Source organism: Cynocephalus volans, chromosome X (assembly GCF_027409185.1).
Source record: "Cynocephalus volans isolate mCynVol1 chromosome X, mCynVol1.pri, whole genome shotgun sequence".
In the NCBI taxonomy this organism is placed as follows: domain Eukaryota; kingdom Metazoa; phylum Chordata; class Mammalia; order Dermoptera; family Cynocephalidae; genus Cynocephalus; species Cynocephalus volans.
In genome coordinates, this window is record NC_084478.1 from 145,184,443 (window position 1) to 145,211,944 (window position 27,502).

A 27,502-nucleotide genomic window follows, 5' to 3' on the forward strand; every position below is an offset into this window, starting at 1 on the left:
CCTTCAAAGGTCCATTAAATATAACTTTATTTAAAAGCACATTGACTATCCTAACCAGTGTCAGACAACAACCAGGAAAGTGCAGGAGTTTGAAGACTAATGCAAAGTCTTAAGATGCCAAATGCAAATGTAAATCACAACCCTCACTAATTAAAACTTTGGCCCTTTGATTGCTGCTGGATTAAGTTCACAGGGATGATTTTTCATTCCTGCCTGAGTTGACACAAGCCCAATAACTCACTCTGGCATTCTGACATCACTTGCTTGGCTCTACTAGTCTGTGGAGTCAAAAGAAGTATCTCATTAGGGCATGAGAGGTATTAATTAGACTTTTGTAAATAGCAATTGTGCACAATGCTAGCTGCTGATTTCATCCAGATTGTTGAGAGGAGTGTTACACGGACAGGTGAAAAACTGGGATTCTTTTTCTAAGCCATCACACCAGTCCCCCAATTGATTGGTATGCCTTGGTTCACACAAATGAAAAATGAGGTAAAAATAATGCAATCTTGCCACCTGATTTTACAGAGTCATGATGCTGATACGTGGTAAATGGCAGACTATAATAAGATTAATTATCTTATAATTAAAATGTGGTGATAATTCTGGTTTTATACTTATAGCAGGATAGGCCTTATTGTACAAGTTCACAGCTCTGATCTCCTGTTGTTTCAACAACAACCCACTTACCACCCGCTATGGGCAAAATGCTAGTGATACATATATTTATTATATGCTCCCTACTCTCAAAGAAATTACTGAATTGTAATATTAGATTCTAAGACACTCAAGTGAGCCCTCTTCTTTGCCCCCTGAGGCTCTATCCTAGCATGTTTAGGAGAAATAAAGGAATAATTAATTTGCACCAGTCTGGTTTTATGCATCCCTTACAGACTAATAGAAGTCCTCTGTTGTGCACATTGTGTTCAAGGCTTTTCTTTTCTGCCACTCTTGGGCTTCTTCACCCTGCTACCTGGATGCCTAGCCACTTGTTATTTCTCTTTCTCTGGGCCACCTGGAGTAGGAGTAGAGGGCAGGTCTCTTGGGGAACTCAGAAGTAGGGGAAGGGAGTGTGGGTTTTGATGGACTCTCCAACATATTGCTTTCTCCTGAGAAAAAGCAGGATGATGAAAAAGGACAGTAAGGAAGCCAGGGCTCATTTGGATGTATAAGTTCTACTAAGTCAAAGCAGCAGCCTCATTTCCTTATAGTGTTGCTCGGCTTAATGAAGGCTCTTGCTGAATGAACAATCATACCTAGAGGCAATATGAACATTCCAGCCTCAGGAAGGACCTCGTTTGGCTGTTGGGGAAGGGAAGAATCAATGGAGTGTGATGGATGACGGATCAATACTTCCCTGAATGAATTTCATCAGAAGTGACACTCCTTTGGAATAAGGAAGGGCCAACTAGAAATCATTCAAGGTTATCAGCTAGATGATAGTTTCTAGAGTGTTCAGGTGAAACATTTGGAATTTAAACCAGTGGCCATATAAGAAACCATGATGAAAACTGCATTGTCTGTAACCTACCCAAATAGAAGACACTAGTCGACATTTCTAATAATCCTCATACAAATCTTCAGTTTGGCAACCAGACTCATGGGAAGATAACTTTGTTTTGATTTCAGAGAAGCTTCCTGAAATACAAATTTAAGCTGGTTCTGATGATTTTAGCAGGGCAGAAAAGCCAGGGGATGGGGGTGGAGGGAACCTTTCTCCTAGGCTCCACAAAAGCCAAAAGCAAATGAGCTACGGAAACCCATGAAAAATGGCAAGATCTCCAAAATAAAATGGAAATGGAAATGTAAGGTCATGATGGTATGAAACTATTCATTCAAAATATAAGAAACTACTTGGAAAATTACAATGTACAGTACTCATTAAAGTAATCTAGTTCAAAGAGGCGGTGATGGAAATCAGGGATAGAAATCAGTGAAGGGCTCTTGGCCCTCTTAGCCAGCAGAATAAACCTCTTAGATCTGAGCTGCAACTAATACAGGTGCTCAGTAAATAGGCAGAAAGCAGAATTAACTTACAGGATTCAATGACAGCTAATCAATGCAAAATATGTCTTTAAACTGCATGAAAAATGATTCATAGGTTGAGTGTCCTAATGTGCAAAATGTGTCCTTCCAATGCTGATCCTGAATCCCTCCATTTATCTCCTGGGCATCTGTCCCAAGTCAGGATCAACCCCTCTTCATCCTTAGTGAAGAGATCCAGAGAGAAGCTTTAGGTGAGCATTTAAATTCCTCCTTGAATTCCATTATTCAAAGATGCCCTTGGAAAGCCTAGTTTGGTATGGCATTTTGGTGGGAGATGCCACAACAAATAGATAAGTAAGTAGCCAGAAATCAGTACAAATAACCGCCTGTCCCCACAGTCTGCCCAATAGCAAAGCTGTTTCTGTAGCGGTATTAGAAAGTAGAGTCTATGGCTTCTTTAAAAATTAAATTACTGACTCAACTATTCAGACTTTAATTATAGCTAATCAATACAAAACGTGTCCTCAAACAGCCTGCAGACCCCAATTTGCTTGCTGCTGGTTATATATAGCAGGTTGTTACAAAGAGCAAATGATAAAATTTCCCCTGAACCTCATTTAGAATTATTGGGAAGCTTAATATTACATTTTAGAAAATTTAAACATTTGACGTACCTCTATAGAATACAATTTATAGTTAGACCATTAAGCATAAACTTCCACTTTTCTAAGTTGATTCTAAAAGTATGGTGGTTAAAAGTGTGAGTCACTGAATTGAGTTATATTGACCCAGAGTATGCCAGTGTCTAAACTCCCTTCTGGTTAAGAGCTGGGTCCCAGAGAAAGTTATTTAACTCTTTCAGATCGTGAAACTACTTCAATTTAAAGCAGGGGCCAAATAGTAAATATTTTCAGATTTGCAGACTCTGCTATTGCAGCACAAAAGCAGCCATGGACAAGATGTAAATAAATGTGTGGCTGTGTTCCAATAAAACTTTATTTACAAATAGAGATTTGAATTACATATAATTTTCAAATATGACAATATTGTTCTTAATTTTTTTTCACATATTTGAATATATAAAAATTACTCTCAGCTTATGGGCCATACAAAAACGTGAAATGGTCTGGATTTGGCCCAGGCTGTAATTTGCTGACTGCTGATGTAAAACCCTAAATTGGCAACTTCCCTAGGAAATGGAAAGAGTCTTCTGTTTCCAAAGTACAGTTGTTGCTCAGTATCCACAGGCAATTGGTTCCAGGACCCACAAGGATACCCAAACCTGCAGATGTTCAAGTTCCTGATAAATGGCATAGTATTTGCATATAACCTATGCACATCCTCCCGTATACTTTAAATCATCTCTAGGTTACTTGTAATATCTAATACAACGTGCTATGTATGTAGTTGTTACACTGTATTGTTTTTTATTTCTATTATTTTTATTGTTGTATTGTTATTTTTATTGGGATTTTTTTTTAAATTTTTTGAATTTTTAAAATTTATTTTAATTGTACGTGTTTATGGGGTACAGTGTGTTATTTCAATGCATGCATGTTTGTGTAATGATCCCCTCCAGGTAGTTAGCATATTCATCACCTAAGCATTTATCATTTCTTTGTGGTGATAAAGTTCAAGATCTTCTTTTCTAGCTATTTTGAAATACACAATACACTATTATTAGCTATAGTCACCCTAGAACACTGGAACTTATTTTTCCTATATAGCCTTAACTTTGTATCCATTTACCAACCTCTTTCCCTCCTCTTCTTTCTGAATATTTTCAGTCCATGGTTGGTTGAATCCACAGATTCAGAACCTGTACAGAGGGCCAGCTGTACTAACTTCCAAAGCAAAAGGCAGTTGAGACTCTGGAAGATTCACGTGCTTTATGTTCAAATATTAGCCGTTTACCCAAGTGAATGTACAAGTTTGGTGAAAGGGGACATAAATTCTGTTAGTTCCTTATACAGAGGTTTCTTCCTTAGCCTCTTCCCTTCACCATCCTTTGTCCTTAATCTGTTCCCTTCACCTTCTTTCTTCTGTTTTTAAGTAACCACAGTTTCTTTTCATTGTTTTTAGAATTCAAGAGAAGTTTCTGGAAATCCATTATCAGCATTTATTCCTGACCTAGAATCTTCCACTCACTTGTCTCCTAGAATTGCTCACTGTACCTTAAGTTCATTCCAATTCTGAGGTTGTTTTATTTCTCACACAGAATATTTTAATGTTTTTATTCACAAATCTTTTAGGAAATGACAAGAACATAAAGTAAAACCTTCCTCAGCCCTCTTTTCAAAACAGGAATTCAAGCTCCTTTTTGGCAACGGGGTCCCAGTCTATAACACATTGTCATTTACAATGCCACTGGTAAAGCCAATGACAACACTTGGAGTTACATTCAAGATGTTATGGTGAAACTCTCGCTCATGCCATGCTCACCATATGATATCCTGCATTGCCACAGAACTCTGTACAGAGGCTCCACCAAGAAGAAGGCCCTCACAAGATGTACCCCCTGGACTTTGGACTTCCTAGCCTCCAAAACAGTGAGTCTGATGGTAACCACAAAGAAAAAACTCCAGTACATTCACAAGTGATAGAAAAGAATCAACACATAACACTACAAAAACTCAACAAATCACAAAGAAATACAACAACATTGGAAGACAGGAACTACAAAACAGTAAACAACAAAATGGCAATAGTAAATTCTTATATATAAATAATTACTTTAAATTTAAACAGATTGAACTCTCTAATCAAAAGACACAGAGTGGCTGAATAAATTAAAAAATAGGATCCAAGTATATGCTACCTACAAGAGATACACTGTAGCCTTAAGGACACACATAGACTGAAACTGAAAGGATGGAAAAAGATATTCCATACAAATGGTAACCAACAGAGAGCAGGAGTAGCTATAATTATATTAGACAAAATAGATTTTTCAGTCAAAATCTCTCACAGGAGACAAAAGTCATTATACAATGATAAAGGGGTCAATTTATCAAGAGGATATAACAATTGTAAATATATATGTTCCCAACATTAAGCACCTAAATATACAAAACACATATTAACAGAACTGAAGAAAGCGATAGATAATAACTCAATAATGATGGGGGACTTTGATATCCCACTTGTAACAATGGATAGATCATCCAGACAGAAAATCAATAAGGGAACAACAGACTTGAACACCCCTATAGACCAAATGGACCTAAGAGACATACACAGAACATTCTATACAACAGCAGCAGAATACACATTCTTCTCAAGAGCACATGGAGCATTCTCTGGGTTAGATCATATGTTGGGTCACAAAACAAATCTTAACAAGTTTAAGAATATTAAAATAACCTCAAATATCTTTTCTGACTACAATGATACTAAACTAGAAATCAACAACAGGAGGAATTTTGAAAAATTCACAAATATGTGGTGAAAAAAAAAAAACACTCCTAAACAACCAATGGGTCAAAGAAGAAATCAAAAGGGAAATAAAAAAGTATCTTCAGAGAAATAAAGAATGGAAACACAATATACCAAAATTTATGGGATGCAGCAAAAGCAGTAATAAAAGGAAAATGTATAGCAATACATACATTAAGAACAAAAAAGGTCTGAAATAACCTGACTTCACAGCTCAAGTAACTAGAAAAAAAAACCTAGACCAATGTCAGCAGAAAGAAGGAAATAAGAAAGATAAGAGCAGAAATAAATAAAATAAAGAATAAAAAGACAGTAGAGAAGATCAACAAAACTAAGTTTTTTTAAAAGATTGACAAAATTGACAAACCTTAGCTAGACTAACCAAGAAAAAACAAAGAGGACTCAAATAAATGTAGTATCATTACAAATGATACCACAGAAATACAAAGGATCATAGGAGACTACTAAGAGCAATTATATACCAACAATTTGGATAACCTACAAGAAAAGAATAAATTCCTAAATTCATACAACCCACCAAAACTTAACCATGAAGAAATAGAAGATCTGAACAGATCAATAACAAGTAAAGAGATTGAATCAGTAACAAAAAAAAATTTTCCAAAAAAGAAGAGCCCAGGAACAGTTGGCTTCATGGGTGAATTCAATCAAACATTTAAATATTCACTGCCAATCTTTATCAAATTTTTCCCAAAAAGTGAAGGAGAAGGAAGAATTACACACTCATTTTATGAGCCCAGCATTATCCTCTGACCAAAGTCAGATAAGTGGACATTATTAGGTAAGAAAATTACAATCCAGTATTCCTGATGAACATAGATGAAAAAGTCCTCAACAAAATACTAGCAAAATGAATTTAACAGCACCTTAAAAGGATCATACACCATGATCAAGTGGGATTTATCCTTTGGATCTAAAGATGGTTCAACATATACAAATCAATAAATGTGATACACCACCTTAAAAAACTGAAGGATAAAAATCTTATTATCATCTCAATAGATACAGAAAAAGCATTTGACAAAATTCAACATCTTTTCATGACAAAAACTCTCTACAATTTAGGTATAAAAAGAATGTGCCTTGACATGTTAAAGATCATATATGACAAGCTGTCTTAGGAGTAAAGGAGAGAGAATAGTTGATTGCTGCCTAGGCCTCACCCAAGCTGACTAAGAAAAGTAAGTCCTATTTGGAGTCCTGTTTTAACTTCAGCTTCATGCCAAACTGTTCAACTGCTCTTACTGCCAGTTAATGAAAGTACCCAATAGAAAGTAACCCCATGAAATTAGAACATCCCACTCCAAATGACCCTTAAATAGAAGGAGTCCTCTCCTATGTGTATGGTTGCTGATTGCTACACAAGACCTGGGATGGAGGACTGCTGTCTGCTCTTCTCTGGTTGCTCTTCCTATCTTGAGGGTCTGTAAATACTAAAAATTGTTAAACTTCCACATTATGGTTGTGCTATTGAAGCCACACCCACAAGTCAACCCTGATGGTGAGACTACCCAGGAGGGGCACAAGCAGGTAGATCTCTTGCTGGTGTTCTTTGTCCAGGCTGCTGGTGGCTGCTGGGAACAATAGCTACTAGCTAAGTAGGAGAAAAACCCTCAAAGACTGTCATTCAAAACACAAGCCTAGAGCTAACATCATACTCAATGGTGAAAAGCTGAAAGCTTTCCTTCTTAGATCAGAAACAAGACAAGGGTGCCTGCTTTTACCGCTTTTATTCAACATAGTTCTAGAAGTTATAGCCAGAGCTACTAGGCAAGAAAAAGAAACACAAGGCATTCAAATTGGAAGTGAAGTTTAAATTGTCTCTCTTTGCAGATGAAAACCCTAAAGACTCCACCAAAATACAATTAGAATTAATAAATGAATGCAGTAAAGATGCAGGATACAAAATGAACACACAAAAATTACCTGCATTTCAATACACTAACAACAAACTATCTGAAAAAGAAATTAAGACAATAATCCCATTTATGATAGCATCAAAAAGAATGAAATAAATATGAATAAACTTAGACAAGAAGGTGAAAGGTTTGCATTTTGAAAACTATAAAACACTGATGAAAAAAATTGTATAAGACACAAATAAATGAAAAGATACCCCATGTCAATGGGTTAGAAGTATTAATATTGTTATAATGCCTATGCTACCCAAAGTGGTCTACAGGTTCGATGAAGTCTCTATCAAAATTCCAAAGACAGCATTTTTCACAGATATAGAAAAAAAACCACAAAGGACCCCAAATAGCCAAAGCAATCTTGAGAAAGAATAAAGTTAGAGGCATCATACTACCTGATTTCAAACTATATTACAAAGCTATAGCAATCAAAACAGTATTGTACTGGCACAAAAACTGACATATAGGGCCGAGCCCGTGGCGCACTGGGGAGAGTGCAGCGCTGGGAGCGCGGCGACACTCCCGCCGCGGGTTCGGATCCTATATAGGAATGGCCGGTGCACTCACTGGCTGAGTGCCGGTCACGAAAAAGACAAAAAAAAAAAACCAAAAAAAAACAGACATGTAGAACCATGGAATAGAATCAAGAGCTCAGATATAAGTCCATGCATATATGGTTGACTAATTTTTCACAAGGGTTCCAAGAATACACAATGGGGAGAGGAAAGTTTCTTCCATAAATGATGTTGGGAAAACTGGATAACCACAAGTAAAATAATGAAACTGGACTGCTGTCTTACAGCATATGAAAAATTAACTTGAAGTGGATTAAAGAATTAAATGTCAGATCTGAAACCATCAATGTCCTAGAAGAAAACATATGGAAAAAGCTTCTTGACATTGGTCTTGGCAATAATTTTTTGGATATGACACCAAAAGTACAGGCAAAGAAATAAAAATAAACAAGTAGAACTAAATCAAACTAAAAGGTTTCTACACAGCAAAGGAAACAATCAACAAGATGAAAAGGCAACCTACAGAATGGGAGAAAATATTTGCAAACCATGTATCCAATAAGGGGTTAACGTAGCAAAAAGACAAATAACCTGATTAAAAAATGGGCAAGGGACTTGAATAGGTCTTTTTTCCAAAGAAGGTAATGAGATGGCCAACAGGCATATGAAAATGTGTTTAACATCACTAATCATCAGAAAATCAAAACCACAATGAGATATCACCTCATACCTGTTAGGATGGCTATTATCAAAAAGACAAGAGCTAATAATAAGTGTTGACAAAGGTATGAAGAAATGGGAACCCTTGTGTAATTTGGTGAGAATATATATTAGTACAGCCATTATAAAAAACAGTATGGAGGTTTCTCAAAAAATTAAAAATTGAACTACTATATCATTCAGCAACCTCACTTCTGGGTATATACCTAAAGGAAATAAAATCAGTATCTCAAAGAGATATCTGCATGCCTACGTTCATTGCAGTATTACTCACAATAGCCAAGATATGAAAACAACCTAAGTGTCCATGTAGATAAATGGATAAAGAAAGTGTGGTGTCTGTGTGTGTGTGTGTATGTGTGTGTGCATATACACAACTGAATATTATTTAACCATAAAAGAGAAGGCAACCTAGTCATTTGTGACAATACAGATAAACCTGGAGGGCATTATTCAAGCAAAATAAACCAGACACAGAAAGACAAACATTGCATGATCTCACTTATAGGTGGAATCTAAAAAAGTTAAACTTATAGAAGCATGGAGTAGAATGGTGCTTACCAAGGGTGGGGGTAGTGCTGGAGGGGGAATGGGGAGATATTGGTCAAAGGATAAGAACTATAAGTTATAAGATTAATGAGTTCAGAAGATCTAATGTATAGCATGGGTGGTGATGGATGTATTAATTAATTTGATTGTGGTAGTCATTATACAATGTATATGTGTATCAAATCTTCACATTGTACACCTTGAATATATACAATCTTTTGTCAATTAAATATTTGAAAACAACAAAAAAGGATGTTATCGTGAAAAGCACTGTGCAAACTGTAAAGTGGTATCTATGCAAATGTTAGCTATGGTTGGTGATATTAATATGCCAAGTGCCAAGGATGTCAAAGTGAATTTTTGTGAAAGAGCCAGTGTTACTACTGAGCTACTGGAGTTATTCCCAAGGGGCAGATGAAGGCCTACTCTCATCAAATAAAGCAAAACACCTGGGTTATAGACCTGATTGTGACTAGCCGAGGACAAAGGTTAAGTGAGCCTTCGTCCTTATTTTGTAAAATGGAAGGGTTTGGCTAGATCCTTAAAAACCCTTCCACGTTATGATCTCAAGTGTTTTGAGCTGTAAATGATAACAAAGGAGGAAAATGAAACTCGCTGAGTAACTACTAGGCGCTACCTCCTAACATCAGTAAAATGATCAAATGAGAAAACACCTCAATCTGCCCCTGTCTGGTTGTCCCTTGGCACTATGGGAACAAAGCAGGTTATGGTTGAGCTTTTCTTGCACAGTTGTTCGTGTGACATTATTGCCTGGTTGCTGCCAGGGTCTTCTCAAAACGAAATTCAGATCTTCTAATTTATGACTATTTATTACACATCTGGAAGGTTAGGCACAGTGCACTGTCAGACAAGAAAAAGTCAATAAACCCTAAGGTTGTTTTACAGAAATACATATCTCTATGGGCTGTAGTATTTGAATGCCTTTGGCGTAGAATAAAACCCTTCAGGACAAAAACTACTTCCAAAAAATCATTCAAAAGACAACAGTCTCTGAGGGTTTTCTCTTTAACTATTGTTTATTTTGAACTCCAGACAGTTTCTCGTCAGTTCTTTTAAAAGTAAACCTCTTCACCATCACTGGATGAATCTTAATAAGTTGCATATTGTTAACAGTTCCACCCTCCCTGGGTGTCTCGTCTTAGTTTGACAAGAAACAACACGAGTGATCCATATGTGAGGGGAAAGGGGGCACTATAGCTGGCAGGCAAAAGCGCTGGCTAAAACCCACGGTGGGAGATACAACAAGAAAAGCATCTGTTTTCAAGTTTGTTGCTTTGGGTGGGGGAGGCAGGGGAAGTTGGTTGTTTATAGAACAATTTATGGTTACAATGTCAGCAGTTGATTACTTGATTTCTTCATCCAGCTCCTAATCACAGATCAAACACAGGTTCCAATAATGAAGTAATTTTAGGCATGATTACAGTCTCCTACTGGGGGCTTTTGCAACGGAACCGGGAGCTCTCTTCCTGCGCTCAGTGTAACAGCGATCAGGACAAGGGGTTGCAATTCTTCTGCCCAGGTGACACAGCCATTAGGACTAGCACTGTGCCCCCTTTCTCACTCACAGTTGCTTTCTCACTGTGGTGAGAGGTGCGCTGTCAGGTGACACTGCAGTGATGGTGAGAGGACACTGTACAATTAAGACAGTATTATCTCTGAGAAAAAACAGTTATTTCACCCCTGCCCTGCTTGATCACTTTAGATGGCTCCTCATTGCCTGCCAAATCAGGTCTGTGTCTCAGCATGGCTTCCAAGACCCCCCATGATGGAAGCTAGCCTCTAAATGCCACACCACTACCCTTCCCAGATCCTCCATGCTTGCCCTTGCCTCTGGGCCAAAGCTGCTTGCTCTAATTGGATTGCCCTTCCCCATCTTCTCCCAGCAAACTCCTGCTTCTCTTTGAAAGCCTACAGTTGCCTTTCCTGCTGTGTAGTCTTCTTTACAGCTTCAGGCAACATCAGTCCCTTTCTCTTGACTCCACCTCGTTCAGACTTGTTTATATTGCATTGAATTACAAGATGTTTACACCTTTATCTCTATTTCCTCCTTCTGTGGATTGTGGGCTTTTTGAGGGTATGTGGACCATGTTTCATCTCTGCATTTCTCCCACCTCCTTTACACTCAGGCTACCTGGGCTGAGTGGCACTCAGCAAATGTTTGCTGAATAAGTCTGGATGACATAAAACAGTTAAATATGTATTTAATGTACAGCAGAGGGGGTCGCAGACAAATCCTCTTTTGTAGGAGTATGAAATGACCTCCTTCACTCCTGGTAGATTGCCCATGTATTCTTTGCCACACTCGTGATACCGTCTTTCCTCTCATATAAGTAAATGTCTCACATGAAAAACATGGTAGATGTCAGCGCAGCCCCTGGGGACTGACTTGGGTAATAGGCTAGAAGTCACAATCACTTTCAGAAGACAGAGGGCTTGAAGTCTATAACTCTGACATTTGCATGCAGAGCTGGTTTAAGAGTAATGCTAGAAACGGGAGCAGGGTCCTGCCAAGACTTCCCAGCCATTGGCTTAGAGGTTCATGCTACAGAAGTGACCTTCATACAATTCTCACATAGCAAAGGAAAGCAGGATTTACTGCTGGTGTCAACAGCCTCTAGGAACAAAAAGCTTCAGGGAAGGCCAACCTTCCTTAACTGGTGTCCAGGGAAAGATATCAGAGGGAAGAGCCTGAAAGAGAGAGTAGTATATACTCTTCTGAGTCTGTGGAGGAAAGTCGGCCAAGCCAGTCAGAAAAGGCCCCAAAGAAGCAGGGCCAGTGCCAGGCAAAGGAAAGCTGCCCATTCATCAGTTCACCATGACAATATCAAAAATGATGAGAACATTTTGTAAATCTGGTTGGTGCTCTTTGTGATCCACAGTCCTCTGGCCCACCATGCTTTTTGTCTTATCCTGTTTCTGTTAAGCTAATATATGCATATATGTCTGTCTGCATGCCTGCTTGTGTATATCATTTACCTACTCACCTGCCTGCCTTTTCATTTACCTAGGACCCAAGAGTAGAATCAGAGAGCTGGTAAATTCTATATAGTCATCTTCTAGTATACCCCCTCATTTTACAGATGGAGAAACTGAGGCCTAGAGAGAAGTGACCCAACCAAGGTCTCCGTGAGTTTAATGACAGAGTTGGAATGTAATCCTAGGGTGGCTGATTTTCTGTTCTTGGTCTCTGTCCATCTCTGGCTCAGCCTCTTGCTACTTGGTCTCTCTGTCTCTATTTCTGCATTTATCTTCTTTTCTCTATCTCTCCGTCTCACTCACACATACAACCTTTGGGAATTTATCTTGGCTTGGCACGTAGAATTAATCTACTTTTTCTCCACTTTCTTACAAATGATCACATTCAAGCTTTGGTCATGTTTTGGTAATATCTCCTTTTCCTAAAAAGGTCACACTAAGCACTTTTATTACTACAGAGATGTTGCTTTCACCTGTGGGATTATCAGAAAATATCTTAAGGCTAGTTTCTTAAATTAATTTTTATGATACCTCTTCTACCCTAAAGTTGACCTTGACCTTAGCATATTTGAAATACTGCACATATCTCCCCACGACAAATCAAGAATCCACTTTTAATTTGATCCATACCTTCCACTGGAACTTGCTGATAGTAAAAGAGAAAGAATATTGCTTGTTTTATCATCTCCACTTTAAAAAATAACACTGTAATCTATTGCATATTATATACAAATACCTTTCAACTTGAAGGCACAAAAAGAGAATACTCTCTAGAGGATTTTAACAGTCCTGTAGAATGAGCCTGGCCACTTTCTGTTTTCTCTGGATTTATATGAGAAGGGAAATGAGCATATCAGGTGTGATATGCCAGTTTGTTGTCTGTTTTAGATTATAAGCTCCCAGAAGACAGGGTTATCTTAATCTTCTGTTCAGTAACTATTTATTATCTTATGCAAACAGGCAATGAATCTGTGACTTTGGCTCAGCTGTAGTTGCTGCTAGAAATAGAGCTGGTGTTGCAAAAGAAAAAAAGAGAAGAAAAGAAAACAAGTTAGGACTGATCTCACAACAGATCAGATGAGAGTTCTTCTGACCTTGACTGGTTCCACATTTAAGAAGAAATCATAGAATATTCCCTATAAAAGCTACTTATTTTTGAAACTAGATCTCACCATTCTACCTGCTCTTAAAAACTGGCAAATAGATTTAATGTGTCTGCATGTGAATCATGCCAAGGCTGAAAAGAGATTCATATATGAGGTAAAGGAAATGAACTACAGCAAATCATAGAATGGTTCCCTCAGTAGCTTCTGGCCCCACAACCTCAACCCAATGCAGATTCTTTGAGGTACCAAGTTGTGTACCTTTGTATTAGCACCCACCATATTCCACTGCAACATTTAGTTCTGTCTCCCCAGTTCAACTGTAAGATTTGTAAAGGCAGGATCTCTCTCTGATTTGCCTCTGTACCCCAGTGCCTGGCACAATGTCTGACAAAGTAGTTGCTCAAGTAAATACCAACTGAGAAGATTAATGCTTCTCAAAGCAGGGAGCTAGAATCATGCTAATGATGTAATTAAATGGCTATCATTGGCTTTTTCCCATTTTACAAAACCATTTGTATTAGTACTCCTTTACTGGGAACATTCTAGAACAAATGGAGTCACTAAGGTGAAGTGGTAGAAACCACTTAAGTTAGCACAGGAAGGAGCATACAAAAGGTTTTTAGTTCTCCTATCATGGCTTCCTTTGTCTATTATCTCTCTCTTAACATTCTTGCTTATAACATTTTTGCTTTTCCTAGACTCAAACTGATTATACCTCATCAAAGTGTTATATTAGCATTCTATGGATTTACTTGATACAAAATAGCATAAATGAAATTTCACTCTATTTCGGTAATTAAATGAAGTACTAAATTATAAGCTGTCATAATCAACTTTCATGTGTTACAGCTGTACTATATAGTTTAGAATATCTCTAAATGTTTATTTTATATGCCAACATAAAAGTTAAAGTACATTTGTCAATGATGACAAGGGTTCACCAGAACTGAAGAGATGCTGGGAAACAGAGATAGTACTGTTGGTAGTTACAGATGCCTAAATGATTACCAGAGGACAATACCCATTGCTCGAGCCCTTTCACTGCATTTAGAAACATGGAGGTGCTTATCACTAGTTAGCACAGCATGTATTTTTACTGACACTAAAAAATATTACAGTAATTACATATAGCCCTCATTTGAGGTAACAATCATTATTAATGGATTTGATCTTCCACTATATTTATGAGACTTGGCTCCATATCATTTTTAATGTTTCCAAAAATCAAATTCATCCACAAAGGATGAAGTTTGCCCCCACTAAGATTATTCCTAAGGCCACACATTCCCTGTCTAGCACTCTGCTTATTTCTTTCATAACACTTATCACAATCTGGACATGTTTTCTTGACTTGCTTACTTCAGGTTATCTATATCCTCCATTAGAATGTAAGCTCCCTGAGAGCAGGAACTTTACTTGTCTTTTTCATTTGTCATATTCCAAGCACTAAGAATAGTGCTAGATTATGGTAGGTGCTCAATAAATCTACCTGTAGTGATTGAATGAATTAATCAATTAATACTAAATCTTCAATCACAGTATTTGATAATCACCAAGTTGGAGGTCCCCCAGTTTACTGAAGACCATCACCTGTTTTCCCTCAGTCTCAAAATGACTCAGTACCAATTGATTTATGATTGCAGGCTATGAAAAGTAGAGAACAAAAGTACCCATCGCCAAGGCATGAAACACCTCCCGCACTAGAAGGGGAAATCAGAGATCCTGTGCTTGAGACTGTCGTAGGACAGACAGAAGGCTGAGAAAGAGGACCATGCCCTAGTTACCCTGCTTTCACTGACTAGAAATGCAATGCTCAGGCATTCACTGTAAACTATAGTTCATGGGGGCTGAATTTAAAATCAACCTCAAATATATTATTTTACTTATATTTTACTAGCAATGTAAAGGAGACACTGAATCTGCTCATATACAAAGGAAAAAATGAGGCTTATCAAATTTTCCTGGTGGATGGCTTTATATGAAATTTCATGATCACTGAGTATTAATCATATGGCTCTTCAAAAACACGTTGTGTGGTTTTCAGAGAATCTTCATCCAAAAGCTCCTATCCTCTTATCCTATTTTACTTTCCAATATAAGAAGTCAGCATTTATAATTATAACTAGTTTTCTGATGCTTCCTCAGTTTATTTCATCCCTTACGAATTTCAGAAAACCTTTCTGTGTCCTATGTAATGGGAAGTTAATTCTCATTAATTAGTCAGGAAACGTTACCTGAGCAAAAGAATATCACAGTTACCAGTTTCCCCTGCACAGGCTCAGAAAATAGGCTATTGTCTAAAAGGTATTTGTAAGTCAGAAAACAGCTCCTGCCTATAACACTGCATGATGTTCATTTCTTCCCTGTAGCTTTCATTCCTTTTCATGCAAAAAAGCTGTAATGGGCTCAAGAAACTATTTTGTCTCAAGCATCACCTATGACATTGTCAAATCAATTCTTATGAAATAATGGGAGAAAGACTACGTATAGGCTCCTCATATAGTTTCATGTGCATTTACATTTTAACGTAGAAACAATCAGTAAAGGCCATTTAAAGGCCCGTTTATGCCAGTTTAAGATGACTCTGACATTCCATGACTGTACACGAGCAGCCTTCTTTTAGGTCTCCTGACAAATGAACAGGAGCTCCCAGGGGAGAGAAGGTAAACTGCACCCTGTGGCCAGCAAAATTCAAGTTGGAAATGGTAGAAGCCATGAGAAGAAAGACCAAATGCCATTTACAGATAGTTTCTAGTGTACCCACTGCCCAAATTAGGAAAGTTATAAAGTTTCCAAACCACACAAGGCTTTGGTGAAGCCTCCTTATAATTCCAATGTTTGGCTGATGAGGCAAAGCTGAGCTGTCTGAAAAATAAATGGAGCCCATTGGACGGTAAGCCAATGAACGCGAAGGGACAAGAAGCCCCATAGTGCCACGATGACAGTCATTTTTTTTTCCCTAGGTGCAATTTTAAGATTTTGGAGGAGGGCCATCTGCCAAGTAGGAAATATTTCAACTCCGGAAGAGGAATAGAAATAATCTAGTAATTTCTAACTTATGAAATAGTGTTCCCCATTTTATGCACAAAGATCTCCTATGATGTATAGATGTGCTATGAATGCCCTGGATGAGACAGTGAGACCAAGATAATGGAAAACATTACAGACAAAGACCGTCCAGAATAGTGAAATATAAAGATAAGGCAGAGGCCACAAACATGACTGGAAAAAGATTCAAAGTACAGAGAACCTAAAACAAGAGACATTTGAATCTTCTGACAGAGCATGGGCTACAGCTGTCATTAGGAATGAGTATTAAAGAGACAATTTATATTTTTAACTGTGGATGCCCAGTCTATAGCCGCAATCCTGTCTTTCTTCATCTGTTTCAACTGAGTCTTAAGTTTTAGGCTCTATTTCCAATCCAGCCACTTTCTCCTCTATGTGACCTTGCACTATGAGTCACCTGGCCCCAAACCCTCCAACCTATTCCTAAGGGAGCTTGCTCACCTTTGTTGATAAACTTCTTTGAGCATAATGAATTACAAGTGCTGGCAATAAATGTCACAAAGGATCAAACAGCAAAAGCAAGCAAAATATAATGAGCTAGTACAGTTAAATACAAACCAAGGTACTGGACAGGATTCAGTTGACCTGGGTTCTTGTCCTGTGTCTGCCACTCATTAGCTGCATGTGCTTAGATTAAGCCATTGTCTTGGTGTGTTTCTGTTTCCTCATCTGCAGAACATACATGCCTTTTAAATTAGAGTCATACAAAAACTCCCCATGTTGTCTTCCTCATTTCTTTCCCTAAGCCCCATTCTTTCTATGCCAAGATCCTCTGTGACTGTAAATCAGAGTTGTACTTTTTGGTGTTTTCAAATCCTTTTGGCTCCTCTTCCACTGCAGATTTCTTTACCATAGAATCATGCTCAGTTTTCCTCTGGATTTTTAAAAGACTGCCTTCCTAAAATCTAGTCATGGAGCTGATTACTGTGTTTCGAACATTGCCAAGTATCTGGATAATAAGTAGAATAATAAGTGATGACACGGAATATTTAAAGGGAAATGCAAGGGTATTTCGAATATTGGCAACTTTCTTTATGTTCCACATTTTTCAAACCCACTTTTCCTGCTTCCCCATCTTCTCTCACAAAGCTCAGTGGGACAGATGTGGGAAGGTGTGGGGGAAGTCAGGGGAGGCAAGCTTTCTAACTCCTATCACAGTTCCTAACTGGGCTTCAACTAGGTGCTCAGGTAGACAACACAATAATGGCTAGAAGAATCCTCAACAGCCTTTTCTTGGCACCTAACTCACTAATAGGCAACACCTGTACCATATTATTTTGAAACCAAATTAGAATGCCTCCCTTCATTTTAGTGGTGTTTGGATCTTTTAGAAGTTTCTCTGGGGGCAAGTTGAAAAGACAGTGAACGTTCAGACATTCGCATTTAAGAAGTTGACAATTGCATTTGTGGGGCTGAATTGTTGCCCTAGCTGGCAGAGGTTAAAACAAGAAGCAATGTTTTAACTTCTTGTGACATTTACAAGAATTGTAAAGCTGGCTTTTGTCGGAAACTGGATGCTTAATCTAAGCAGTTCTGATACACTGGAAAATGTTCCTACATATCCACTTTACAAAATGAAACAGAATGTTGGAAAGAGACTTTGACCCATGTCTTTGGAAACACTAATTGTACCACTTGAAAGCTAGAAAGAATCTTAGGGATCATCTACTTTGAACACTGGTTTTATTGATGAAGGAACTGGCTCAGAGAGACGAGGCTGTATGTCTAAGGTCATATTGCTCATTTGTAGCAGTTAAGACCAGGACTCAGGTTTTCTGACTCCCAATCCAGGAGTTCAGAAATGGGCAAAGCCAAATGCTTACTAACTGTTAATGCTTGTATTTTTCTTTCAACAGGTAGTTTGTCTTGAGTAACAAAAACGCTCTCAGTGAGCAAGTGAAATATCCCTAAGGGATTAGCAGACCTATTTATATTCTATAATAGGGAAGAAAGTGAACCTGCCAAATTCTAATGCTGATGAGGACAAGAAAGGTGTGGAACAGAAGTTTAACAAGGGGGTATATTGGGCTAAGGGGAGGTTATCCTAATGACAGAATGGCCAGAAGCAGCAAAATAGAATTGGCACTGAATCCAGGAAAGCATTAAACAGAGGAAAGCAAAGGGCCCAAAGTGTAACCGAAGTCTGTACAAAACCAACAAAAGCAAAGAGCAGAATTCACCTCCTCAGGGAGGCCTCTCTGAGATTATCTTCTTCATTTACTTGCATACTTGTTCATTTTCAATTTCACACACACGCGCACACGCGCGCACACACACACACACTCCTTAAGAAAGACAAGAACAGAAACCTTATCTGTCTTATTGTCTCTAGTGCCTAGAACAGTACCTGAAACACAGTAAGTGCTCAATAAATACATATTGAATGAACAAATCTAAGAAAGATAAAAGAAGTTAGACTATGGTTGATGAAAATCATGAGAAAAAAAGATATTCAAGATTCTAAATTTAAGAATGTTTTTATTATTTTTACTTCCAGTGAGAATAAGAGAATGTCTTTAACTCATTAATGCCTCTAACACATTTAGGGCCAAGGAAATAAAAGTATTGGTCAATATGTGCATCATTATTAGAAGAGTTTTTGTGCCATAAGAGATCTGAATGTAGTGCTAGTATAGTGGAATGCGGGGGGGGGGGTGGCATGGTAGCCATGGCAGGAGCTCTGAGTAGATCTCTAGATAGAGCATCCAGACAGACAGGCAGATCTCTAGGTTTACAAACGCAATGAGGGATTCTTGGGACCTTAAAGTGACCATGAAGGGGACTTTGAAGTTGAAAGCTGGGACCAAGAATGCTTGGAATTAAAACTTGCAAACAAAGGGCCCATGCCAAATTTCTAAAGGGAAGGATGGGGTGTAACTGTCAAGGCAAGGAACTCAGAGTGGGCGATTCCCATTTGGAGGGTAAGATGGCCTTTGAATACTCCATAGGGTAGTAACTCAACTGGGAGTGACTGTACTTAATTTTGAAAAGGTGGGTAATGGGACCACCCTTCTACAAAAGGGTTATTATTCTCAGCCCTGAGTCTGTAGTTCTGTAAGAATAACTTGTTTACAACTAATTCTCCTAATGACAGCACACACATCAACCAAGATTTGTCTGTCCCTTTGCTCTAATTAAGTTTAAGGGTTAGACATAATCATTCTAACTCCAGCCTGAAATACTGACAAGCCAACTTGAAATGTAAAATCCCAAAGCAATTCAATATTTACTAAATTTAAAGGAAGTGATCAATTTCTAATTCGAATTTATGCACGTTCTTTTCCCACTTTAGCACTATCTATTTCCCTTAAGTTCCTCTTTGGTCATTAAGGTTGTCAGCAAGGTTACAGTCATCAAACAAGTTGCCACATGCTGCAGATATTTCCAGACCAAATTAAACTCTCAGTGTACCCGCATATACTAAAGAAAAACATTTCAGACATTTCAGGACAGAGATCCTACATGTTCCATATTTGCAGCCTCATTGCTCTGCAGGCAGCCTGGTATACTCAGTAAATATTTGCAGAATGCATAAAAGAAAAAAATCTATCTACCCTCCAATAGAATTATTTGTACCACTCAGAATCTCAGGCATACCCGAGCCAGCATATGTGTATGTGTCTATGCACACACGTGCTCTCGAATTCCCACATGCTCATCCATGAATACATCATCCTTCCCTTTGGCATGGGAATTGCTACAACAAAACATGGAAGCAAGATTAACCATAATAAGTGAACGAAGAAAAATGATTTTAATTAACGTTTCCTCCAAACACTCCTATCTTCCAGCACCTAAAAATTGAATTCTATTTTCATTAGGAAAGCTAGAAAACATACACCTTTTAAAGTTCCAATTGCCAATTGAAATCTCCAGTTTACAATAACAGAAATTCACAGTTTACCTGTCATGCTTTCCCTGGAAAGCTCATTTTGAACCACCTTGCTAACACCACTTTTACTTCTGCTCAGACTAATGCTGCACACTTATTCCTTGTTTTCAACTCTCAATACTTCTGAAGTTAGATTCCCTCATCGGCATTCCTGAGGAGGATAACAAAAGCCAGACTCCACTTTCAGCCTCCTAGGATATCCTGCCCTGGAGATTCTCAGCAGGCAATTGGAAATTGGAGTTAGCTTGGAGCTCCGGAATGAATTAAGGATTGGAGAGGTCAATTTGGGAATCATTAGTGTAGAGGTTAAAGGTGAAACTATGTGAGGAGATGAAATTACCCAGGGAGAGAACATAGCAAGAGAAGAGAAGCAGATCAATGAGAGGACCTTGGGAATTGTTCCATTTAAAGGGGCAAGAGGGAGGGGAAGGTTGCGTGTGTGTGTAAAAGAAATACTGACAAAGGAAACCTAAGGAGTGTTGAGAAGACAGTGAGATAAATTATGAACACTTTCAAGTAAGAGACGTCCCAAAGTGCCAGAATCTCCAAAGAGGTCAAGAAGACTGAGGCCAGAGAAGAAGCCATCGAATTTGGAAACATGGCAGTCAGAGATAACCTTTGGGAAAGCAGTCTTCTCAGTGTCATTCTTGTGTACTCTGTGTGCCCACATGTGAATGTGCATAGGTGTATATGCAGGTACCCCAAAGCACTGTAAGATTAAATATTAGTATTGAATGAGGCTGGTACTGGGTGTGCTAGAAAATGTTCGTAATAACCACTATCATTTCTACACCGTTTACTATGTTCCAGGAACAGTGCTAAGCACTCGATAAGCATTATCTCATTTTAACCCCCACAACAACTCTATGAGGCAGCTACATTTTACATGTGAGAAAACTAACTAAAGCCAACAGAAGTTGAATAAATTACCCAAGGTTACACGGCTAGAAAGTGGCAATGCCAGGATTGGACCCAAAGCTAGTTTGACTCTATAAGCACATACTCTCAGTCACTTCTGCTATGCTAATGTTAGGTAATCAATGCATGAGGGGAAGAGAGCTGATATTGGTTGAATCTCTTATTGCCAGGCACTTTGCATAGAACATCTCCTTGCACAAATATACCATAAACATTACGGCTATGTTTAGGTAAACCTTATGAGGGCATATTTTTAAAATTCTGATTCAGCTCTTCGGAAAATAAGTTGAAGCTATACAAAATATGATTCCAAAACCATCACTTATAATTCAAATGTATTTACTATGATAGTTCCCAATGGTTTGAAAGCTAAAAAAAAAAGTGTGGTGTCATTGATTTGGTGGTTGTTACTGAGATTCAAATCACTGACAATCAAACTCATCTGAAAAATGAGGGAATTTGACAGGATGATCTTAAAACCCCCCTCCATCCTTGATAATTTTAAAGATCTAGAATATGATGTAGAATGTAAACGCAGCAGCAGAACTGGTTGGCATGTCAGCATCCCTTTATTCATTAAATGTATAGAAGCCTATTGTTAAAATGTTATAAAAATAAATCTTTGGGTGTTCAAAGCATTGATTGCTAACTTGAATAGAAGCTTGGAAACTCCATCACAAAATAATACACTGAAAATCCAACCAAATAATTTGCTCACGACCAACTGCAGACCTTATGATACAGTTGGCTAGAAACAAGAGAGAGAGAGAGAGAGAGAGAGAGAGAGAGAGAGGGAGACAAACACTCTGGCAATTAATGTTTTTGCTGTCTGTAGAAAAACAAATGAGGTTCTGCTCTGAAGCAATTAGTATCGCTGTTAATCGTGCATGTGTGTAGCAATGATGCTAGGGGTTTGGGATGGCTCCCATTGATTGTTCCCTTCTTTCTCTGGATTACAAAAATTTATTCAGACAACTAAATAATAGCAAGTACTTATGCAAATTATTAATTATGAGGCAGAGATAATCGTGATCTTGTACATTTATGAAACTGCATATACAATGGGGATTACTGAATTAATTGTTGCTTTACTATTTTACTAGTGGTTGAAAAATATGCCAGCCTTGCCAATAGTTTTCGTACATCATTCAGTCCATCAGAATTGAAAATGACCCCATTAATATTTACCAAAGCCGTTTCATTCCCATTTCACCATCTGTACCCCTCACTTCTCTCTCACTAATTAAGACCAGGTATCAGTTGCTCTGATAATAACTTCAGGTCCAGCTGATCAGCACCATATAAAAATAAAGAGTATGTCAGGATTTGCTTTGTTATATAGCAAACCTGTTATAGAAAGATGGTGCTATCATGTAGTAAATTTTAAAGCAAAAAGAAAACAATATTCCCCCATAAAAGCAATTATAGGGATAGTAGTCCTTATATTATTGGTCATTTTCTTAATGGCCGTCCACTCCATTTTATTTTACAGATGAGGAAATCAAGGTTCAGAGTGAGACAGGACTTGATCAACGTCACCCCAGTAGTTAGTAGCAGAACCTTGTACTCTTGCCACCATGACAAATCCAATGTACAATCTTTAAATATTCTCCCACATTAATATTGTGTGATGAGGTGTTTACACCATTTATTTCAATGAATTATAATCTGACTATAAAATTTAATATTGGATTTGCTATTCTCAGCTATAAAGCAAATCCACTGAGGCCCTAATGGGAATATAGAAGCTTAGCTACTAAAAACTTAACCAGGCACCTGAAAATGATCCATCTAGTCTATTTTGATAGGATTCTGCCTTTATGGAGGAATGCCAAGACTACAGCCTTTGCTCTCCCTACTCTATTTGGCCAGGGAGCACAGGGTGGGATGTAGGTGGGTAGGAAGTGAAAGCAGAGGCACTGGTAAATATTTCTGGAGCCAATAAGCCTACAACAGACCAAATACAGTACTGGTGAGCATTATGACCTTAGAAAACAATGTACCGAGCAACTAGAGCACACATTTACAAAACAGCTTATGATTCTAACCAGCCTCTTCAGCACGGGTGGCAATGTGATGGTACAGTCATTGCCTGCAAGGGCACTATCCTGGAACACTCAGTGTCCCCCTCCCCACAGAGAGGAAATTTCTTGTGTTTGATTAGATGTGCTCTCTGCAGGGTTCATGTCATAAAGGCCCCTGGCCTATGGGATTACTCTACCTTGAAAGTCTACATATTTACATACTTTAAAAGCCCTGGTATTTTCAAATAATTGATTTCCCTTCAAAGAAATGCTGATCTAGCTGTTCTCTAAACCACCATCCAGCCTAGGGACAGGCGGGCGTGCCTGAAGCACTGTGAAGAACATTTGGTCGATGGTGGGGGTCTTCTTAGCAACACACTACTATGTCATCCTATTTCAGAAAAAAAAAAAGAAAAAAGAGCTAATGACCTACTACCCAGACCTACTGTCTGGGGTGGTAGCCTGAACATTCATCCCACTTCTGAACTAGGTCAGCCTTCAGAACTGAGACTACATGCCTGGGAACTCTCAAATGTTTTAAACCAAAAAAAAAAAAAGAAAAAGAGCCCTGGAAAGAAGTCGTCCAAGGCAACAGCTTAACCATTCATTGTACTGAAATTAAACTGACAGGCAACTAATTTACTTATTCTAGCTTACTTGGGTACAGTTAAACTAAAAATACATAGTTACTTACCTTGCTCCATCTAGAATCTGAAAAATCCTCCACCTGTTAAAGGAACAGTAAAACCAGTCGCTAGCAAGAGGTTGATGAAATAACAAAAGGTTTTCATTTTGCTTTGATAGCATATTTTTCCAGCTTCCCAAACTGCAAGGAAACAGCTCATGGATGGCTTCCCCACCTTGCTCCCCATTAGCTCCTCTTAAGTAGTGGGGAGATTCTGAATCAGAGTTGAAAAGGGCAGGGCAACACTGAGAGCCAGACCTCTGCAGGGCTGTGGGCAGGGAATGATGGATCTACCACTCACTCATGCTAATTCCATTCCTTTTCACAAAGAGTGATGGCAATCTAAGCAAAACCCAAAAGCCAATAAACCAAAATCTGAACCAAAGCCAGCCCCGTGGCATCACTCAAATGGAAATGCCTAATTGAAAGGACCTAGGAGGAATGTGCAGGGATTTTTCCACATTATCAGGAATATATGGAACACAAATAATAAAAGGAAAAGAAAAGAATGATTAGACTTTGCTGATGCTCTTCAAAAAGATAAAAATTCAACGCACACCCAAAATGATATATATATAAATCATCTCTCTCGTCCCTTCCATGGAACAGAAGACATCCATCAAAGCGAGCAAAGTCTCTCCGTTCAAAAAACTCACTTAGTTGTTTTCATAATAGATGAGGGTACTTCAAAAAGTTCACGGAAACATTCGTATTATCTTCTAATTCTATATTTCCACGAACTTTTTGAAGTACTCTTGTATGTCTCAGGAGTCACAAAATATGAATTCTACCGTGTGAATTTCCGATATTAGCAGGAACTGTGAAGTTATGCTCAGGTCAATTGCTAATTTGAGGGTTCAAATGGACTCAGTTAGCTTTTTGTTTTTTATTACTACAGAACAAGTAATGTTACAACGTAGCAACACTGTTGTGCCCAAAGTGGGTTATATGGTCTATACATTTTCTTGGGAGAGATATTTTTTTACATCAAATGTCTGCAAGCTTTAGAGATGAGTTCAGAGAGTCTTTTAACAGCATGGCTAGCAGCAGAGCCTTTGCATCATCATTTGAGAAGCAATATGTGACTCTTTCATCATCATCTGTGCCTAGTGTGGTTAAACCCCCTGCCCTGGTTCTGAGTTGTTAAGACTGCTGGAGAAGCAAGCATTATGAAAAACAAAAGTGATATACTTGGTGAGCTCTGACATCAGATCTGTTAGACATGACAGCCCCACCAGCTGACTTACCATCCAAGGCCCAATGTGCTCATCTTCCACTCCAGCCGCAAGAAAGAAGTAATCTAGCATGTACTGGCCTACCCCATAACCTAGATTCCCTACACAGTGCAGAGAGGTTAGGACTCTTTCCAATGCACTTGGCCTCATGAACAAAAAAATAACACAAATTAGGGTAAAGAATACCAAAAAAAATTACAAGAAAACATTTTTAAAAAACTCACATAATATACTGATTCTTAGTACCAGAAAATCCCAGAGTCAAATATGTAACACTTTCCAAAACCAAAAATTTTACTTTCACTTCCCCCAAATTTACATTTTTCTGTACTAATAGAAATCCTCACATAATATAAGTTTATACATAATTGATTTATATGGAGACTGAATGAAATTTAACTTTAATCATTGACCTATAGTCTCTTGAGATTTGTTTTTTATTTCTATGTAAACTTCTCAACTGCCTGTTAAAGTATGCCCAGTGATTACACTGAGAAGACTTTTGGAAGCTCATTGCCTTACCTGGGAATCCAGATGGCCAGAAGTGGAATATTCAATGATGTGCCATGAAGATGTTACAGGTGGATGGTCACCAGAAGTGAACCAAAGGCCATGGGGAAAAGGTTAGAAAAAAAAAGAGAGGCATACTGATTAGAAAAAAATGAATTAATTTTAAGAACTCATTTTATACATATGTACATACACACTCTCTTTGGGAAGGTTCTTCAATGAAATCATTTTGAAAGACCCTTTAAATCACGATGTTTCATTCAAAATTATTTATTATCTATTATGTGCCAGGCATTGTTGTAAATACTGAGGATATAGCAGTGAATAAAACAGACAAAAATCCCTGCCTCCACAGAGTTTACAATCTTGTGAAACATCTTTTAGGTCATCTACTTGGAAAAGAGTTCCAGAGAAATATACTGTGTGTTATCCATTCTAGGAAAGGCTTTCTTCCCATTTTATTTATGCCTTCATTTATGTGTGGAGGAATATACCCAATGGCATCTGATTCAACATTTGTATTAGAAAGAATTATCTTTCTGATTGGAAGGGACATTATAAATTCATGATCTCTCCTTGTGGAAAGTCCTCCTCAAAAGGCTGTAAATCAGGTTATCTTTTCAGTGGGGCCATCTTCTGCCCATAGAAACCCATGGGCTTGCACCTTGAAATGCTGTAAGAAAGTCTCTAAATGGCAGCTTCATAATACTGTCCCACATTTCAATAGTTTTTCTCATTGATTGCTTTTGTGTTCTGGAAAGCTAGCCCAGGTGACACCTTGAGATGAGATTCATCAGCCCTTAGCAAGCCACATCCTGGGAAAGCAACAGCAGTTGATAGACAAAAAAAGAAAAAGCTGGCTAGAGAAGAAGCAATAAAGTAAACTTCCTCTGGGCCAGGTTCGAGAAGATGTGAGTAAATACCCACAAATGACAGCAACTGCCTAAATGTCAAATTAGCAGGGAAAGGAGTAATGGGAATTTCAGGGAGACTTGGTAGTCCAAAAACTCCAGATGGGGATTCATCCTGACAAGGAATCTCAAACTATGACACCCACCCTTGGCATTTACATTCTCAGGGTTGGTGCTTAGGGTTTCAGAAATAAAAGTAAAGCTCTTAACTTTGATATTAAAGACCCAGTTAAAAATCTAGAAAGACAGGATGATGTAAAAATCCAAGAGCCCTTGCCTGAGAATCAGGATCCCTGATTTCTAATCCTGGTTTTACCAATGACTCATTTTATCTTGGGCAAATTGTCTTCTCCACTCTCTCAGGGAGCTGTATGAAATGAAGGAGTTTGGCAAGATGGTTTCTAAAGTCCTCCAGTTCCCATATTCTTTAATTCTCTAACAGCACTGCCTTTCATTTTGGTGCCAAGTTAGTTAAAAGTACACCAATCTCTAGTCATTTTCTCAGCACAACATGCCATTAGCAGTTCAGAGAGCCCCAAGCCCAGCGTTGTGAGCTGATGAGTAAATGAGAACACAGCCAGAACAATAATGGCCAAATTAAAATGTGGCTCAACATCCTTCTGTCCAGGGCAACAGCTTTGTTTATTTGAAATATAGAGGGGCTGGTCCTTTATGGTGTGGAATTTACACAAGGAAACTTAATTGAGAAAAACAAGGACCATCTAATTGGTGAACAATTAACCACCCCACTTGCATTTCTCTTTCTGCTCATGCAGATTCTTATCTGCCAGAAGCCTGGGTATGTTGATATTGCCTGTCCATTAGCAGAGACCTCCTCAGCCACACACTCCCAGATAGATGCTCCGATTTTGTGAAGGGCGGTTAAAAAACTCACACCAACACTGTTTTGGTCTGATTACAAATCTGTGCCAAATAACACAGTCTGTGGGAAACAATCACCTACCAGTGCTCCAGAGCTGCCAGGCAAACGGCCCATTCAACCTCCCTGGTTTCTG

General features: G+C 38.3%; 1 protein-coding gene across 2 annotated transcripts in view; it reads right to left on the minus strand.

Annotated features, from left to right (window-relative positions):
* HS6ST2 (heparan sulfate 6-O-sulfotransferase 2) overlaps window positions 1–27,502 on the minus strand; it is a 295,988-nt gene that overhangs the window by 57,731 nt on the left and 210,755 nt on the right. The window contains exon 3 of one of the 2 annotated variants that reach the window (XM_063084116.1): window positions 23,840–23,872. The exons of the other annotated variant lie outside the window; for it this stretch is intronic. Coding sequence (XP_062940186.1) covers window positions 23,840–23,872 — 33 coding nt within the window. The remainder of the gene's footprint in view (window positions 1–23,839; window positions 23,873–27,502) is intronic. 2 annotated transcript variants of the gene reach the window in all.